The sequence below is a fragment of the Podarcis melisellensis genome (assembly GCF_964234715.1).
Source record: "Podarcis melisellensis genome assembly, chromosome: 6".
NCBI classification, from domain to species: Eukaryota; Metazoa; Chordata; class Lepidosauria; order Squamata; family Lacertidae; genus Podarcis; species Podarcis melisellensis.
Window position 1 is genome coordinate 46,219,084 of NC_138538.1, and position 19,867 is coordinate 46,238,950.

The window sequence follows — 19,867 nt, forward strand, 5'->3', positions numbered from 1 at the left end:
TGAGCTTCCCCCTATCACACACACTTCACTTTGAAGAATTTAGAATGCTAAAACTTGATTGGCACAGGTCATTTAGGAAGTAGGCTTGGAGACTTGACTGTCAGCTGGGGAAGGACTAGGAAGCAGGGAACCATAACAGTAATGCATATTGCTCCATCGATTTAACACTCTGTGGTCTGAGCCTTCTCCAGATATTGACAACACATTTTCAAGGTTTTCTCTACAGCTATAACATATGGGGGCTTTTTGCGGGGGGGGGGGATGAAAGCCTCATTATAGAACTTGCCCAAACTCTTTTACCTACATCTTTACAGCGGAACTGATCCTGCCATTATAAAAATGGCAAGCTATAAGACTGGCAACAAATGTAAAGAACATGCTTAGAAACTGATCCTATGCATGCTTACTTGCAAATAAGTTTCAGAGTTCAACAATGCTTATTTTGCTGGCGTTGGAAGGATTGCAGCCTTAGTCTCCTTTGGCACAATCCACAGGAAAAAATAACATCCATAACCTAGTTGTACAAATTATAGCTACACGTTATGCTTAAGAAACACCAACACTGTTTTTCTTACCTGAGCTACTGTATTCCAAGTCTCCATTTACACCATCCAAAAAAGGGACCCGTGCAAGGGCAGGCTTTCCTCGGCTACGTTTGTGCGGAGTCAGACCACTGTGAAAAGAGAGCCAAGTGATAAAACAAGATAAAACAATGCTTAGCTCCAAAATACACCTTGAGCTTCATGGAGTGAAGGAAGAGGAGTGGATAGAATGCCGTTGTGGGCAATAACATCTGGACCTGATAAGGGACTTCTGGAGCCTTTCTTTTAGTAAATAACCAGAAGTGGGCGGCCAGAGCAGCAATTAAAACCTTACTGTGAAAGGCAGAAATTCATATGAATCATAGATCTGATCAGCTGCTCCTAGGAGAATTGGATCTGATGCAAAGGACAGGGAAGGTGGGAAACAAGCTAATTCAGGCAGGCTGTGCATTGCTGCAGACATTGGAAGCAGGATGTGATAGGGCAGAAGCAAACCAACATTGCAATAAAGCTGGTTCTCAATTGACTGTTCTGCAGACAAAAGTTCGGATGTAAAGCCAGAGGGAGAATGGTATTGGCAGTGATGCTCACTTGGGATAGGCAAGCTAATGGCAAGACTGTGCTAAGTATTAAAGGTAAAGATAAAGGGACCCCCGACCATTAGGTCCAGTTGTGACCGATTCTGGGGTTGCAGTGCTCATCTCACTTTATTGGCCGAGGGAGCCTGCGTACAGCTTCCGGGTCATGTGGCCAGCATGACTAAGCCGCTTCTGGCGAACCAGAGCAGCGCACGGAAACACTGTTTACCTTCCCTCCAGAGTGGTACCTATTTATCTACTTGCACTTTGACGTGCTTTCGAACTGCTCGGTTGGCAGAAGCAGGGACCGATCAACGGGAGCTCACCCCATCTGATCGGCAAGTCCTAGGCTCTGTGGTTTAACCCATAGCGCCACCCGCGTCCCTGTGCTAAGTATCAAGGACTACTTAATTATTATTATTAAGGGATTGGGGACTACTCTTGACCCTATAACCATCTTGGGATCAAAAGGTAGCTTATCTCAGCAATAGACTGGTAACAAAACACAAAATAATAGAAAACACTGATGCTAAAGGATGAAAAAATAATGCAGACATCAGTGTCACCAATTTACTATATACTGCTTAGAATTATACTGCCTAGAATACAAGGGTTGGAACTTATCACCCCTCTGCTGCCACGTGCTAAACTGCACACATGCAGCTAAATCAAGATTAGAGCCATAATTCCTCTGGAATGCTGATTTCTTTATTAAAAAACCTCTGGCCTCTGATATGGATGTAAGAGGCACCTAAAAGTATAAACGGAAAGAAAAGACTGGAAAATTACCAAGAGAATAATGTTTTTTCTGGGTGAAAGCACCTGGAAGAAGACTTACCTGCAGATGTCAGATGAGAGACCACTACCGAGGCCAGAACTGCACTCTGAGTCAGACCCGCTTTCCATATGCTTCCTGAAGCCATTTGTCACTGGTGCTGAGAAGAATGCATGTGAGAATGAGTCTAACTCATATACAGTCTAACTATACAGTGCTATTTTAAAAATTCCTTAGACCACAGCTGTGGAACGTCCAGCCTGCAGACCTAATTAGGCCCACTACGCCTCCCCATTTGGTCTGTGAGGCCATTTCAGCCAAGTCACATCTATCTGCCCTACATCTGGCATGAGGTATAGGGCAGGTAAAGGAGACGCTTGGGCAAAGCTTTGCAGGTATCCCCAACCAGCTGATTGAGAGTGCCTGCAAAGTCCCTTGCACAGTGCTTCCTAAGCATCAACTATCAGTTGAACAGTTGCTGCTAGAAAAGTGCAGAACCCACCTTTTTACCTGTGTGATTTAACACGCAGGTAAAAAAATATCCAACTTGGCCAACTTGCTCCCCGTCCCCACTTTAGACACTTATGAAAGAAAACAGACTACATACACCACAATTCTACAATGCAGCTAACAAGACTATTTGAATCATGTCAAAATTTTGTTGGGAAAAAATGCATTTAAGAGTTTAAAGAATGCATTAAATTCTCATTCCCAATGTCTGTGCACAGTTGGAGTCAAGAGGCATCTTGCAGCAACTATGTTCAAAGAACTTGTTCAAAGCGAGTTTTGCCCCACCATTTTCTTATGTTCGCAGAACAGTCCTTACCAACTCTTTCCCATTAGCAAGGAAATGTTCCTCATCCACCTCTCTTTAGTCCAGCAACTGCTACCTCCATAACCCCACTGATAACTGGCAAATTATGGTAAGCACTGCCTTGTCTACAAAGTCAAAATTCAGCCTGAACAAATGTTCACAAGACACATTTTCCTTCTGTATATCTGCCAAGCTTCTCCCCCTACACTCTAAAAACCATTTTCAATTCCAGAGGTCTGCACTTAAATGTATTGTTAGCCTGGATTTGATTCTGCATGTCATCTGCTACATGGTTATGATTATTGATAGGAAAGAAACTTGAGCTTTGGACATGCCAAGTTTTTCATATAATGAGATGTTCCTGATTAGTGCTTTGGGGGGAGGGGTGTTTGGCATTAGTACCTTGTGAAAAAAGTACTACTTTTCATGCATTGTCCCCTATGGTCAAGTATGCTAAACATTGGGAATGCCCCTCATCCCAGTCATCAGCTCAAGACTTCACAACTAATTCCCCCTTTTTTAAAAAAAACTGTTTGTTTTAAACACAGACTGGGCTCATATCCACTACACAGCAATCCCCTAGAGACCTCATTACTTTCCTTTGGGGATGTGTGAATGTGTTTGTTTCTGCTCTTGCATAATCCCAGAAGGTTTGGTCACCCACAGAGGTCTGTTCTCCTTCCTTATTTGATTTTTTTTTAATGCCCTCACTCTTGGCAAGAGTGCAATCTGCTTAACAGCCTTTCCATATTCAAGTGACACTGGGTTTAGAAATAAAGAAATTAAAGAGCAGGTCCTCAACTCTGGGAGGAGAAAGTGCATACATAAAAGTATTATAATATCACAGGACAAGGAGAGACAAAGAGAAATAATAAGTGATGAAACAAGGGCTGCAAGTGTAGATATCTCTTAATTTTTTGACTTGGGTTTCCACATATTGGTTACGAAAACAATTCTTTACTCCACCAATGAAGGTTAACCCAGGCACAGGTAAACTTCACTGTAGCCCCAGACTTAGAGAATATGATATATGAGATTTGGAAGAAGGTGAGAAAGCTGTATAATATTCCATCTATGGGTCCCCTGCTGACTAACGTCCTTTATCAGTAGGAAAGTGGAAAATGAAATTGAAAAAACAACAACTACTAAAAACATTTGGTAATGAATTTCCACTAATTTCACCTACATCTCTTTTACCCATCATGAAGCTCAGTTCACAAGTCACTGAGCTGTCAAACAAGTGTTTAGGGTGGGGAGCAATGACTGTTGCATCTTATCAAGCTGTACTAGAATCACAAGCCAACTAGGACACAGCAGTATCCCAACAGAATAGGTTATCACTTTCATAACTGGCAACACACAAGTAAAGCGATACCAGACAAAGCTGCTGCACAGCACAGAATAAAGTAGAGAGGGGAGCAGCCCATCTTAAAGGCATTTTAGCCAACAAAGAATCAACTATTATCAGGGCAACCTAGGCCTTAATACTGCTGTACAATTTGGTCCCTGGGAGCACATTACACCTGTATTCCATAGCATGCACTGGGTCCCTATACAATTCAGAGACTTCAAGGTGCTACACTTGACATATAAAGGCACCTGAGGAATCAAAGAGACAGTCTTATTTCTTCTATCCCATCACCAGCTCTGTAATAAACTAAGCAGACCCTCGTTTCCTCTGTGAGCAAACTGCATACAATAAGGTTTATCAGTGGTGGCTCCAAACTTATGAACTCCCCCTATGGATGTGCTAAGGCTCAGCATGAGACTCTTCCAGAAGTATTAAGGCCTGTGGAGATGTTTTTATTAGGATTTGCATTTAGACTTCATGCTTTTATTTTTAAAATAGTAACCCACTATCAGTCTTTGATATATAAAGTTAAATAAATGAAACAGTGTGAAGTACACAAACCATAAAATAGAGAAGTGCAAGCTAGCATGTATTCCTAAGTTTGGGTTGCAGCTAAATGGGAGATTCCACCTACTACTTTAACATCAGTAACTGCTAGCTAAAAAGGTGTTGCATACCTCTGACAGGTACTACTACACTTGCTCAGTATGAGATTGCACGGCACTATTTTACCAAACACTTCCTTGATTCTCTGTGCCCCTTTTAAAGATAAATCACAAGATCACTATGAGCATATGCACAAATACTGCTTTAGAAATAGTTACTCATTCAACTTTTTGAGAATGGCTCAAAAATCCCATCTGATTGCTCTAAAGAGCTTCAGAACTGGTCCCTGTTTTTAATGACTAAGAAAAGATATGTGCTAGTTGCTTACTCTGAAAGAAGAAAGCAGAAGTGAGCACACTTGCTTTGTCTTTACATATTTTAAAACTTATTCTATTGCCTTTAATTACATGCTATGGTATTTTTATTATTTCTGTTAGCTACCTTGAGCAACATTTGATGGAAAGATGGGACATAATTTTGATAAATAAATCTCTTCTGAAGGCGGGCGGGGGGCAAAAGTCTTTGCTCCCCCCCGCCTGCCTTCAAAAGCCCTCCGGGATAGCGAGAAGCGCTTCCCTGCTATCCCGGACTGCTTTTAAAATGCTGGCGGTGGGGAGCAAAGCCTTTCGTCCCCGCCGGCATTCCTGGACCTCTTCTGAAGGCCAGAGGGGGGGGGAAAGGCTTTGCTCCCCACCGCTTGCATTTAAAAGAGGTCCCTGGAGATTTCCCTATGGGCTTTCTTCTTGTGAAGCAAGCCCATAGGGAAATTCGTTTTGCGAAGCACCTCCAAAACAGAAAACCCTTTCGTCTAGCGGGTTTTTCGTCTTGCGAGGCGTTCGTCTTGCGGGGCACCACTGTAATCACGTGCATATTATTCCAATGGTGTGTAAGCATGTGCAAAACAGCCTGAGCTCAGGGACACATTCAGATCAATACTATGACCCTGCTGCTTGCCTTTATAAAAAGTCTCCCTAACACTGTCTGCTTCCTTCCAGATCCTCCAGACCTATAAGTCACCACAGAACCATTACTATCCCTCTGCATATCCATTTGTCCAATTCTGGCACATGACTGCACAGGATCCAGGAACAAGAAACAGTAGAGAAGAATATGGTGTAAGCTTTTCACATCACTTGATTTCACTGAAAATTCTCAATAGTGTTAAGGTTCACTACACTATAAATAAATAGTTCACACATGCATACATTAAAAATGGAGGGAGATGTGTATCTGATTCAGCTGAAGGTTGAAAAAGGTGCAAAGAAAAAGAGAGAGACCTACTCTTCCTCTCCAACTCAAACAATCAGGTATTACACTTCTCCCAAAAGCAGCCTAGAATGCTAAAGGCATCAGGGAAGAAAACTCCCAAATTAGTCACAGATTTATAGGCTGGTTAATATGCCTTCCTCTGCAATATAAAACTCTTTTCTGCTCCAGAGCCCATAGCTTCCTCTCATCCTTTAGTACAATAAAACTAGTTTTGGGATTCATGCAACAGACATTTGGCAGAACTCAATTCCCAAAGGGACTCAGAGAAATGCTGCGAAGGCGTGGAGACTTCTTGCCAGCAGGCAAGCAGCGCAGCTACAAGACACTTCTACTCTGGGGATCTCTGGCTTTCCAAGACATCAGAGGAATGAAAGCTCAGGGGAGTCACCTGTCACTCCTGCCTGCCTGGGGGATTTCTCGCCATCACTCTCGCTGCAGCTCCCACTCTGTGGCCGTTTCCGGGATGGCCGCTCACCCTCTACGCTGGAGGGGGAAAGCTGCCCACTCTGGCTGTGGTCCTCTCCATTCTCAAGGGGGCAGTCCAGACCTCTTTGCAGTTTCACCCCGTTCTTGGCTTTTTTAAAAAGGACAGATGTCCGCCTGCCCACTCCACTAAGCGGGGGGCTGGCAGAGGTGCCCGTGGCCTGAAGGGCCAATCCGTTCAGGCCGTTGTCGCTGAGCAAGCGCTGGAAGGCGTGGCTCTCCCTCTGCAGTGTCTTCTTATCAAAGAGCTCGCCCTCGGACTTCAGCCGCTTATGTAGTCTGTTCAAGGACTTGCTTTCGCTAATGGGTTTGAGAGTTGGAGGGTCCTGCAGAGAGTCCAGCTCCGATAGGGGGGGTGCAGGTCCTGTGGGCTCCAGGGTGGGGGGAAGTGGGGGCTTGGTGTCATCTGCTAAAGAGAAAGAGAATCTGCTTGAACATTTTAAAAAGTATTTCCCAAAGTATGGATCACACCTTTCTGCCCCTTTCTATGCTTGAAAGTAAGTGGCAGGTAATAACTAACTTTTGTTGAATAGCCTAAAGAAAGACACTCAGAGGTGAAAAAAATAATAACTATGGCACTCTGCAGAAGAAAAAATATTCATCCTCTTGAGAGCCAGTCAACATGCTTGTCATTTAACCAACAATGTTATTTATGGTGGCAGTTCTATGCATCGCTACAAGCATGCAAATCCCACTGAATTTAATGGAATTTGCTTATACGTTTACATGCTGAAGTTCAGGCTGCATGACGCTTAACTCCCCAACCTTCTTAACTCTTTTTTTCAGACCCTCATTCCTCAGGTATTTTAAACTCTACATAGCCATGTTTGACCTAAGAGGGTAAAGAGATATGGGAGAACTAGAAAACATCAAAGGAGGAGTTTCAAATGCAAAAAAGTATCTTAAGGACCTCGATCATGTTGCAAATAATGGAAAATAGTCAATTGTGTATTCTTTTCCTTTTAAACCACGTCATTGTCCCTTGTACTAAGGTCACCAAAAACACCCAGAGATCATTAAACTACCAAATCCAAGCTCTGCTTTCTCTCCCGTGAGCCTTCCTTCATCTTGAATTCCAATTCATGATGCAATGAGGTCACAGATTAGCACTCATTCTTCCCCCTTTTAAGGTTCTGTTCCTGTTCAAGCACTATTTGCTATCTGTGCAATGTTCTGGTTGTCAGCAGGGGAAAACAAGTTATTCCCTCGACTAGCTAAACTGCATGGATTGCCAGCACTGTGGGAAAGCATGGCTGCTAAGATGACTACAACCCCTTAAGAAGGAATGTCACCATTCAGGAATTTTGTAAGAACCTCATAAAGAGAGCACAGAACATCTCTGAATTCAAAGTATATTAAGAAGCCTTTTGTCCTATTTAGTGCAGTTCAAAATCAGAGACTGGTACGCTTATAAACTAAAGATTATTGTAGATTTAACCAAAACAATAAACATGAGGTAATCTGTTCATACTGAAGCTCTTCCCTAAACCTCAATTGGGAATACTGATATTCTTTTAAGTTTTTTGGCGACTAGTTAAGAATACTTTAATCCCCCACCAAGAGACAGCAGACCATTGGTGTACCCTATTTGTATATCATCGGGAGAGGGGGTGTCTCAAGGAAAAGGAAAACAACTTTTCAAAACATCCCTTTAAATATTCCTGAAAGCAATCCAGAAGAGAAATTAAGATTTCTGAGATGCATTCAGCAAAAGTCAAAACAGATTTTCATCTGCTACAACCATGACAAAAGATGTGATAGCCTAGGAAAAGCCAGAAACTTTTTCAAGGGTGAATCCCTCCCAATCATTCCCCCCCCCCAAAAAAAAGCTTTTTGTTTTGTTCAAAAAAATAGATTATGTTTGAATGACAATTACAATGTTTAAGATAAAGTGCTCATATATTTACTCCCCACAAATGATTTCTAAAAATTATGTAATGGGTAGACTTTTATGTTAAGACTATGTGCAGTATCAGATGATTACAATTCCTGTACATTAAGGACAATCAAGTCCTGGGTTGTAAACTGAGACTTCAACTCTCAAATGCAACAGCAAGATGCATTTCTGCCTCTGGGGGCACTGCTATTGTCACAAGAGAAGGAAGATGATTTCAGTGCCTCATTTGCTTGTGAAAGGGTAGAGATGTTTGTTTCAATACAGGCAAACCTTCAGATTTTAGAAGTTCATTATAAATATGGTGATGACAAATATGAAGAAGCAGAAGATGCAGGAACTGAAATTCATAGCAATAGCTCAGAAAATGAGACACTAAATTTCACTATGGAGAACTGGAGGAGACATAATAATGTTCTTTGTTTCACAAATATTAATTGTTTCTTCTTCTTTTTATTATTATCATTTGCCTGTTCTCTTTCTCATCTCTGTGTATGTAAGGTAAAGGTAAAGGTACCCCTGCCAGTTCGGGCCAGTCTTGGCAGACTCTAGGGTTGTGCGCTCATCTCACTCTATAGGCCGGGAGCCAGCACTGTCCGCAGACACTTCCGGGTCACGTGGCCAGCGTGGCAAGCTGCATCTGGTGAGCCAGCGCAGCACATGGAACGCTGTTTACCTTCCCGCTGGTAAGCGGTCCCTATTTATCTACTTGCACCTGGAGGTGGTTTCGAACTGCTAGGTTGGCAGGCGCTGGAACCGAACGGCGGGAGCACACCCCGCCACGGGGATTCGAACCGCCGACCATTTGATCGGCAAGTCCTAGGCACTGAGGCTTTTACCCACAGCGCCACCTGCGTCCCTTCTGTGTATGTATATATATATATATATAAAACAGATTTTTCCGGTTTTTTTCTGGGAAAAATGGAAAAAAACATATTCACACACACACCATGGCTTCAAACTTTTTGGAAATGCTATGTCTCTAACCATGACCTTACCATTAACTGGTCCATACAGCGGGTGGAGGGTAAGGAATTTAATATACTTTTAGCGACCTATGTACCAAAAGGTCACAAATGAAGTCCAATGAAAGGACCTGTGTGTGTGTGTGTGTACATGTGTGTACATGTGTGTATATACACAACAGTTCACAGACTCTCAGAAGCGGCAGAGAGAGGGAAAATTACTATTTGTTCCACCTTAACAGCCTTCCCCATTTCCTGGATGCTCAAACAAGGCTGGCCCCTCTTTCCTCCTTCCTCTCAGCATGACACAGGCTGAGTAGCTAGAGTAGTACCCAAAACATATCTATCCAATCAACAATGGACAGGGCTACTGCCACCCACAGGTGGAGGACTATGCTGCTCCAGTAATTCTAACAAAATGTTGTGAACTGCCCTGTGATCTTCGGATGAAGGGTGGTATACAAAGGCAATGACTGAAGTTGCACTTTTGCAAGGATTTGGTTGATTTCAAAATGGATGTGTAACAGTACAGAAGGGCTGCGGAACCTCATGTCCCTACAGACCACTCTGTTTGGCCACACCCCTCATGGGCCCTACTTCACACTCCATGTGTTTTGAACTTTCCAGCCATGTGGCACCAGCATCCACTATTCTTTCTGAATTTGCATTTGCCATAGATTTGACTGACGCCAAAAGCTGTGCAAACTGAGTGAGGCTTGCTGCTCTGTGGCTGCATGTAAAGCTCTGCAAACATGCAGGAGTTGAGAAAAGAGTTTTCCTTAACAATTCAGCATGGTTGCCGCTTTGAAACAGTATAGGGGAGAACAGCAGTGCTTGTTAATGCAGGCACGTTTTCTGAGAATACGATGGCAGGACCATGCTAACACTGTTTTTATCAGTAACAATTAATGGCATTAAACTGCTGTCAGCTGACTATTTTGAGCCTTTTAGAAGGCCAGGCAAGGCAATGTTGAACCGCTTTTCCCTACCAGGAGATCTGACCCACCCTACAGGAAAGGCCAACCCTGACTGCTTCTATGGTTATTTTTTTGTATATACTACAGCTTCCATCTTTACTGGCTTCTAATTTTGTTTTTAAGGGAAAGTTAGACAGCTAACGTTCTAACTAAATGATGCTTTTAAAGAAGAAATAGAGCCACTTACTCAATAGCAAACTAGGATCATGGTTGGCTGCAGCCACTTGTGCACTATTCTGTAAGTGTCTCTACTATCCTTGATTCACAGATGACCATGGGTGGGATCACAACCCAAGGTTCCTTGCCCAGGTTTGTCCACTATCCTTTGGATCAATCTATGTCACAGCTCCTTCCTGCTATTACATTCACAGCCCATTGTTGCAGCTATGTATCTACAAGTGACAGACACATGTAGGACATGAGACTGACAGTCTTCTCAGTCTTTTAACCTCTTCCTGATGAGCCTGCCAAGGAGGTAAATTAGCACTTCCAAGTGTAGGTGTCTTTGTGATGCAGACCTCTAGAAACTGGGATAAGATTGTCAAACACATTTCTCTAAGGCTGCCTTATCACCATAAAGCTTTGAGACTGGCAACCCTTGTTACCATCGACTGCTGCTTCCTCGGCCCCAAAACTCTCCAGCATTTGTTACAAAAATGTACAGGTTTACCAAATGCTATATTAAGGCTGTTCTTGACGCTCTCCATTTCTCAAGATGATTTTTGAGTTTGTTGTCAAAGGCAGTAATTACATAGTGACTTCTGCCTACCAGACTTGTGTAGAATTAATGTGCACAGATCCCCTTGAGTCTTCACATTTACCTAGCCCTTTCCAGTACAACCAGAACTGCTTCCTTCAGAGACCTAGTGAAAAAACTCACCTTTCTCCCCATCTTCATCACGTTCTCCTTGTAGCATCTTTTCCAGCCCTTCCTCCCATGGAGCTGGATCTCCATTTGGCAAGGTTTTATTCTGTTGCTGGGCCAGCTTTTGCCGGATAGAGTTGATTTCACGTCTCAAGAGTCGGATGCGGCGAGTTCGGGCGCCACTTGACCTCATGCTGCTCACCATATCCAGCTTTTCCAGTAGCTCCTTCAGCTGTACCTCCAACGAAAGGTGAGCCCGGTTCTCAGGGAGGAGGAGGTTATCAACTGAAATGAGAAGCAAGAATGTGACTAACCCACCATTTAGGTCTCACGTCGACTATCATCTTCATTATACAGCTTTTGGCACCTCTTCACTCTCACTTTTGACATCTGAGATGGTTATTTTTAGAACATACCTTATTTCTGTAATTTTAAGTCGTTTTGAACTGTTTTGAATATTGTGTTTTAATTGTTGTAACTCATCCTACAACTTTTGAGCGAAGGGCAGGCAATTAATAAAGTTGTTTTTGAACTTCATATAAGGTCATAAGGATCCTTTGAATGAAATGCCAATAATATGTAGGGAGTACACCAGAGCCAATGAAAAAGAGAGATCACATGTTCCACAGCACACATAGGCAACCTGTGGCCGTGGAACACATGTACCCCTCACTGTTGTCCTGTATGGCCCACTCCTCCAGTAGTCCCCCTGGCAACTATTCCCAACAGCATTGGCCTCAAATTTACTGCAGACAGCTCCTGCCCACTAATTCCTGCTTCCTGGTAGACAAATATAGAAAGTGCAGGGTACAGCACCAAGTAGGCATCTATGATCATCTGGCCAGGAAGCAGAAGACACAGTATGGCAGGTAGGTCAGTACTGAACCCAGCACGGCAATGAAAGAACAAATGCAAGGGAAGACAGGAGTGGCAAAACAGCAACAGCATGCACCTCCCTGCCTGATAGACACACTGATTAGCATGCTCCTCAGCTGTTTACAGCATCAATCAGATGGGGAGTGGGGGAAGATGCAAAATGGGATTCCTCCATAGGATCAATGGGAAATGGAGGTCTGTATTAACAAAATTAAAAATATATGTATTGCAGTCGATACTGCCTCCAGGGTAGTTTCTTAAATTATTGTCTTTCTTTGCACACATGGAGGTTTTTAATCTTCTTTCTCCTTAATGGTCTTTTATTTTTAAATACAAAAATCCCTAATGGAAACTCACCATCCTCCCAAGAAAAACGATAAAAATCTTCTGTCTTTGGCGATTCAGGCAAGTGAATCCCCACTTGGGGATCATAGCCAATAGTCTCAGCTTGCCGCCGTGCATGGCGCAATATTGCCCCTCCAAGGTCTCTCAGCCGGACAGCCGCTCGATGGAAAATAGTGTCTTTAGAATTATACCTCATGCAGTTGGTAAGAATAAGGTTAAAGTCCTCCTCAAACTCATCCAGTGTCCGGTACTGGTGGGACTCCAGCTTCCGCCTCATGGTAGAAAAATCCATTGGCTTGGAAATGAATTCCAGGTAATCTGGAACCTAAACATATAAAACCTGTACAATTACAAAAATCATTTACTAGCCAACCAAGGCATATCCATCACAAGCACTCTAAATGCCCTCTCACTGGCACTGGGACAGTGCACAAATGCACAGTGATTTCATCCGGTTAAGTCCTATCCCATTCAGCCCCAGCAAATAAATAACCTTGCTGAGAAGCAAAAGCAAACTCCCTCAGAAAAAGTGCTCTAGTCTGCCTGGTTGGGGAATCCTCTGTATAAGAACCTTAGAGGAATTCCTTAATTTATACAAGAACAGAGCAAGTATGCCTTGAACAGTCCAGTCTGGTCTTGCTTTTTGAGAGTTACATTTTGCAGGCATTCAAATGAGCAGTTCTTTAGGTCAAATCTAACTGCACTTCTAGGTAAAGTACTTGCCTCACTCAGCTTTACAGGTTCTGCAAAGATCTGGGCTGGATCCTTTTCCTGTAGAAGATCCAGTGTTGTCCGCAGCAGCACGTTGAAAGGTGTGAGCTGCAACTCCATAGCAGCTTGCTGAACCTTTACCTGAAAATCATAGAATCAGAGTTGGAACGGATCCCAAGGGTCATCTAGTTCAACTGCGGGCAATGCAGGAATGATAACTAAAAGCAGCACACCTGAGATACTAATGATAGAAAATAGCATTTCCTGTAGGCAAACCTTGTAAACTGCAGAAACTATAAATGCTAGTTCTGATAAAACCAACTAACTAGAGGCTAAAAGGATAACAGGATATACAACAAGCAGGGCTGGTCCTACCATTAGGCAAAACTAGACAGATGATTTTGAACGTCATGAACAACAAATAAGTTTGTTATTGGATCTATTACTTCTAGTGGCAAATATCTCAATAACAATATCGTGGGCCAGATAAACTACAGTGGTGCCCCGCAAGACGAACGCCTCGCAAGACGAAAAACCCGCTAGACGAAAGGGTTTTCCGTTTTGGAGGCGCTTCGTAAAACGAATTCCCCTATGGGGTTGCTTCGCAAGACGAAAAAAATCTTGCATCCCCCCCCGCGGGGTTTTTTCGCTTTTTTCGCCCTTTTCTTAAGCCGCTGTTCCGCTGATAAACCGCTTAACAGCTGATCGCTGGAAGCCGCTTGACAGCTGTAGCGCTAATCCGCTAAGCTGTCAATGGGCTTGCTTCGCAAGACGAAAAAACCGCTATACGAAGAGCCTCACGGAACGGATTAATTTCGTCTTGCGAGGCACCACTGTACTAGTTTGAGATATATGTTTTCTTTTAATGATCTAGCCGTATTTATCCATGTGTTTTTAAAACGATTATGAAATGAAGAAAACTGACCTGATCTATACAGTAATGCAGTTTAATTGTAGCATTTACAGTTGAGATGGCTAACTTGAGGCCAACAGGCCAGATATGGCCCACCAAGTCATAGAAAATTGGCTACGAGCCCCCAGTCTGGTCAGGAGATAAATATCTCGGTCTGTTCTTTACACAGTAATCTCTAAAGTGGAGATGGATGTGATATCTACTCATCAGAATATTAAATCCCTCTGACTGTTTTTTAGAGACCTCTTCTAAAGAGATCTTCTCTAAAGAACAAGCAGAGGGATCTTTCTTCTCTGATCTCAACACTAAGCACTTTAGCTCTGTGATCTTAGATACAGATATGGAGATAAAGTTTAATCTGGCAGTTAGAGAAATATCTGAGCTCCAATCGCAGTGCTAAGCACCACAGCACTGAAATCAGAGAAAGTTGTCTTCCAGCTCTTTAATACTAAGAGATAGCATTTTCCCCTCAACTTCACTCCAGCACTAGGGGGAAAGGGGGCAGGGGAAAGCTGCCATTTAATTTTAAAGTGCCAGTGGATGTGTTTGTGTGTGTGTGCACATGTGCGTGCGCGCGCACACACACATACACACACAAAGTTTGTCCAATAAGAGGTAGGATCTGACTCATTTCAGAATCTTTTTTTTTTTTTTTTTTTTGCTGTAATCCTGTGCACACGTATTTTGGTGTAAGGCCCACTGCAATGCAGCTTGATTCTGAATAAGCATGCTTAGGATTGCATTGGTGTTTTGTTTTTTTTGTTTTGTTTTAACACTGAAATGGCAATCACTCCACATCCAGGCCACCTTAGCAGCTCTAATCAAAGGCATTAAATAATGTCCATCTCATTGCGAGTGTAAACAGCTGTACAGATCAGCAAGTCATGCTCATACCAACCTGCTCACGTTTGAGTTTTTCACGCTTACGAATTAATTCAATGAGCAGCCGTGCCCTTTCCAAGTCATGCCGCAGTTTTTGCCAGTACTTCAGTTCCTCCTTCACTGCACCAGTCTTCTCATCATGCTCTTTCTGTAAAATGGGAGATTTTTCTTTCTTTCTTTTTTAATGGTACCTGATCTCTCTTCATATCTCCTGATTCACCAATCTCTTCATATTTACAGTTATTCACAGTCAGTCTTTAACTAGATCATAGAATCTAAGCACCTTATGAGTCCTAAGCATAGACTATCTAAAGAAGTCCAACCAACGTTCTGAGTATGTTCTGGAAATGTTTTAACCATACCCACTGACATTCTTTAACTTCTCAAATATGTGTTGCTACTTCATACATGTGGTATAACCGAAAGTGAGGCTCCATTGCTTTCGGCCTTTTGACAAAGGATTGCACTGTGTCATCAGTGGCACAGGAGGCACAGAATGGCAGTGACACCCTCCTGGTGGTGGCAGCACTGTGCTCACCTGGACTGTGTTCACCAGGACTCATGGGGTGGAGAGCTACAGGTTGATGGCAGAAGCATGTCTCTGGTGCAGATACATATACACAACAATGATGACGCCAACAGAGTGCTTCCTTGACCTTGCCCCCACCCCATCTTTGTCCTAGTGAACACAGTGGCACCACCACCAGGAGGGCATCACTGCTGCTCCCCCCCCAACCTCGCACACTGCTGCAGCTCTCTAGCAAAGTCACTCAAAAAAAGTTATGGGGCACAGCAAATGTCAAGTACCAATTCTGTGTAAAGAAAATAGTAAAGTGTATGCCTAGCTCAAAAGGACTAGACCACAAACAGTAAATCAGTGGGTACAGTCTTTGGCCATGACAACTAAGGAAAAGTGGTCTCCACAGTGCTGATTGTTTCTAAGGTAAAGACAGATGTAAAGTTTTACACAGGAAAGAAAAACAATGTGGATAAAATCCATTGATAACCATCTACAAGATAAAAACAATGGGATGTGGTTTCAAAGGAAGGAACTGTTAAGAGAATTTTCAGGAGCGAGGCATAGATCATGGGTGGCTTGGGCTTTACGCTATGTGGCATAATACAAAAATTGCATGCTGCAAAACCTCTATTACAATCACAATAGTTATTCATGGACAACTCTACTAAAGGAAGATTTTGAAGTTCCATTTCTATACTTCATAAGAAATTCCCAAAATGAACTACCCTCCTACTTTTTTTAGCTAGCAGTAGCTACTCCATCCAAGGACATTTTCCATCCATGTATCCCAGAAGCTTCCCTAATTAGTTCATGTAACACTATTCTCTCATGGTATTTCAGGGTTCAGTAAAATGTCAATGATGCCACAATCATACCTGCTCTGCATTTCTTTGGGACTGTAGATGAGAGTGCAGACGCCGTATAAGAGGAACACCATTTCTTGACTGACGCTTTAAAAGCCAGTAGTTGTGCAGTCGTTGCATAAACTGATTCTTTCTCTGGAAGGCGAGACCACTGCATATTTTATTCAGTCTAGGGAAAACAAAAGCATCAAGTGATTTCATCACATATTAAACCCAACTTCAGATACCAGAAGACCAGTGTAACACATGGAACCCCCCTCCCTTTAGCAAAACAGTGCCTAATTTTCTAACATCACATTACATGTTAGGAATTATATAAGTAACTCAAGTTCATCAGAGGCTTTTCAACTGTGAAATTGCTGCTCTGTAAGAAACAGCTCTACAGCTCCAATTAAGCAATAGTAACAGCAAAATGGGCAACACCCAGCCATCAGCTCAGCTCAAATGGACCAAATTAATTCAGAGGTTTAGCGCAAGTGATTACTCCAGTCACTTTCATATAATCACTTAAATGCATTACTAATATAAACACTAGGCAACAAACACAACTGTAGATAGAGGTTACAATCCCGCTCCAAGTTAAACTGTCACAATCCCATTGAAGTCAATGGGATAAGCCTAAACTCGGACCATAAATTGCAAATTTTCTTCGTTTTCCACCTTCAACAATTTGTGCCTGCACTTCATTTCCTAACGTAATTAAACAAAGCATTTGCTGAAACAGCCGCAGGGCATAAAAGATGCCACCCAATTGGAAAACAGGAGAAAAACGCTGGGCTAGTTCACTGATCAACATGGAAACAAAAGCCAGAACGGTTTCACCACTCACCGGTATGAAGGGATCTGTGCAACCATCAGCAAAGGGGCAGAAGAACAGGCTTCCTTCTTGACCTTCTGCTTCAATTTCACTTTGTTCTTGCTCTTGGGAGTGCCCCCATCTACTGCCTCATTCCTTGAAACATCCTCCTCTCCCTTGTGAACAGTAGTTGTGCGCCCTTTCTTCACTGTGCCAGGAGGGGAATGTGCCTCGCAATAAGCAGTCTTGCGCACAGTAAACGTTGTGCCATTGAGACTGGTCTCCCTCATGGGCTCAATCTTCATGAAGAGACCAGCCCTCTGGGCACAGGTGACATGGAAGGCTGTGTAGCAGTTCACCTTGTGACACTGGATGGCTGCTCCCATGCCCTTCTGCTTGCAGATGTAGCAAGTGAGCTTCCAGCGAGCTGGTGGGATATTTTGTATCCCCTCAATGGGCTCCAGAAACACAGTGTTTGCAAAACAGACTTCTGGGATCCAGATGGCACAAACAACATGGGCCCAGTGACCATCACTGGTCTGTTTGAAGGCTCCACCCTTGTTTGGGCACAAAACACAATCAACTGGGCGGGAAGGGGACTGTAGGCAGCAGCGACAAAGCCATTGCCCCTCAGGGATGTAGGGCACTCCATAGCATTCTTGGTGCACAGCCAAGTTACAAATGTCACAAAACAAAATGACGTTGCTGTTATGGCATTCATCATCCATGCAAACACAGCAAACGGCATCTTCATCTATTAGAGTCTGCTGGGCCCCATTGTTGCGGCTCTCCAGGTATGACTCCTTCTCCAACCGATCTACTAGCAACTCAAAAGTCTCAGCAGAAACTGACCCATAGCCATCGTTCTTCCTTTTCTCATTGATCATGTCAAGCCACGCCAAATCTTCCTCATCCATATCATACTCCACTTCAGCATCAACATCCTCAGGTGGCTTCTCAATGTACTGATAGTATGCGGAAGGCAGGGCTGGAGCATCTGGTTGGCTCAAGGAATCAATCATCCGAAAGCTGGGCTGTGGTAGGTGGAATGATGTCCCAGGAGCGTGTTTTGTGCATGTTTCCCTTTTTTTGCCTTTACACTGAGTTTTCTTTGATTTTGAAGGAAACAGTGGCTGCTCACTGTTTTCTTTGTTACTGTTGCATTCTGTGATGTCCTGGGCAGTCAGCTCATCATCTGTGATGATCTTTAGAGGATCATAAATGCTGATGCGATGGAGACGCCCATCAATATCAACTTCGACTATCCGCTGGGCCTGGGCATAGGTCAGAGTCTCTCGCGTGGGTGAGCATTTCAAGCTGTATGGTGAAGGAGAACGTCTCCCTTCTAGGGTCTGTCGGGACCTCCTCCGAGGTTTCCTCATAGCAGCAACTCAAAAAACCCTGCAGAATAGTCCAAAAGAAAAATAGCATAAACATGAGCAGCATAAATTTCAGGGGCAACAAGGTCTAACTCCAACTGATTAATTGGTTAAAGTTAATTTTAACTAAGAGGGCTGAGAAATAAGAGCATACCTGTTTATTTGGCAACTACTTTGTTTGTGGGAATAAAAAAAGAAAGAAAATGAAGCCTTTTAACAACGAGTGGTAGACAGATTTGGCTTATCTCACACTTCAGTTTCTCAAAAAGGCACCTATCCTGAGGTAACTTAGGTAATGTTCATTCTGAAAAGTATTTAAACTGAATTGACTGCTCTGTTAAAAAACAAAATTTAACCAAGTACAAATTCTTTAAGAAATAGCCCTAAACATTAGGCTATCCTGAATATGAATCCTTAGATTCTTTTCTTCTTTCTACTAAAGTGTCTTTTAGCATTATAGGAGTCATTCACAGAACCAACAAGACAAAGATATCATAAGCAAGCAGCTAGGAAGGCTAGACACAGAAGACTTGTAGAAGAGAACCTGGAAGCAAAGAAAATCCAATAATAAACAAGGAGGTTGAAAATGAAGAAATGGATCAAAAGAAGAATTTAATTTGGAAACACAAACCCAAGCAAAGAAGTAAAATGAAGGACCTAAATATCAGCCTGTCTCTTCTAATGAACTAAGATTCTGAAACACAGAATGCAAAGCAGCACATGAATGCAAACTAAAAAGATAAATTTGGGCTGGGGCCTTATCTCTTAGTGCACTTTTGGGTGTGTGAAACTTTAAATTAGTGGATACCTAATTTGCTGTAAGCCATCTGCACTTTACATTTAAAGCTGTATTATACCACTTTAAACAGGCATGGTTTCCCTCTGGGAAGTGAAGCATGTTAAGGGTGCTGAGAGGTGTTAGGAGAGCCCTATTCCCCTCACAGAGCTACAATTCCCAGAGTGGTTTAACAAGCGGCCCCTCTTCCCAGGAAACACTGGCAACTGTAGCTCTAGGGAGGCAAATCGGTCACAGCATAATGTTAACCTAAAATGGAATCAAAAGCTTCCATAGTTTCCTTGGAGGGAGGGGACACATGATTGTGAGATACTAAGTGTGTACAAACCAAACATTGATTTGGAATTGCACTCTTGAACAGAATTTAACTTACTGTTGAGGGAAATGTTTGAAAAGGCAAACATGTATTATGTGTGCAAATACGAAAGACAAAACCTTTTGCCCTCCCATCACCCAATTTTCTTTTTGGCATGATTCTTTTAAACCCCCCCCCCCAACCCAATAACTGTTATAATGCATGTCTTCAATGGTCAACTTTCTCTATATTTCCTACATTTGCATATTCTTCTTAAACTGTGACAATGTTTTACATTTATTCCTATTGTGTAATTATTTTTGAAACATTCAATAAAAAAGCATTTAAAGAAAGGAGAAAAAGCCAGGCCCT

At 42.8% G+C, this 19,867-nt stretch overlaps 1 protein-coding gene across 3 annotated transcripts in view; it reads right to left on the bottom strand.

Moving 5' to 3' along the window:
* Nucleotides 1-19,867, bottom strand: part of BRPF3 (bromodomain and PHD finger containing 3) — a 34,124-nt gene that overhangs the window by 5,377 nt on the left and 8,880 nt on the right. Inside the window, exons 2-10 of one of the 3 annotated variants that reach the window (XM_081914497.1) lie at nucleotides 17,059-18,426; nucleotides 16,242-16,398; nucleotides 14,863-14,994; nucleotides 13,064-13,192; nucleotides 12,353-12,665; nucleotides 11,135-11,404; nucleotides 6,324-6,824; nucleotides 1,959-2,055; nucleotides 576-673 (exon numbers count right to left, since the gene is read on the bottom strand). In XM_081914497.1, coding sequence (XP_081770623.1) covers nucleotides 576-673; nucleotides 1,959-2,055; nucleotides 6,324-6,824; nucleotides 11,135-11,404; nucleotides 12,353-12,665; nucleotides 13,064-13,192; nucleotides 14,863-14,994; nucleotides 16,242-16,398; nucleotides 17,059-18,407 — 3,046 coding nt within the window. In that variant the 5' untranslated portion in view covers nucleotides 18,408-18,426. Of the gene's footprint in view, nucleotides 1-575; nucleotides 674-1,958; nucleotides 2,056-6,323; nucleotides 6,828-11,134; nucleotides 11,405-12,352; nucleotides 12,666-13,063; nucleotides 13,193-14,862; nucleotides 14,995-16,241; nucleotides 16,399-17,058; nucleotides 18,427-19,867 lie in introns of all 3 variants that reach the window. The other 2 variants (XM_081914496.1, XM_081914498.1) reach the window with 2 other exon arrangements.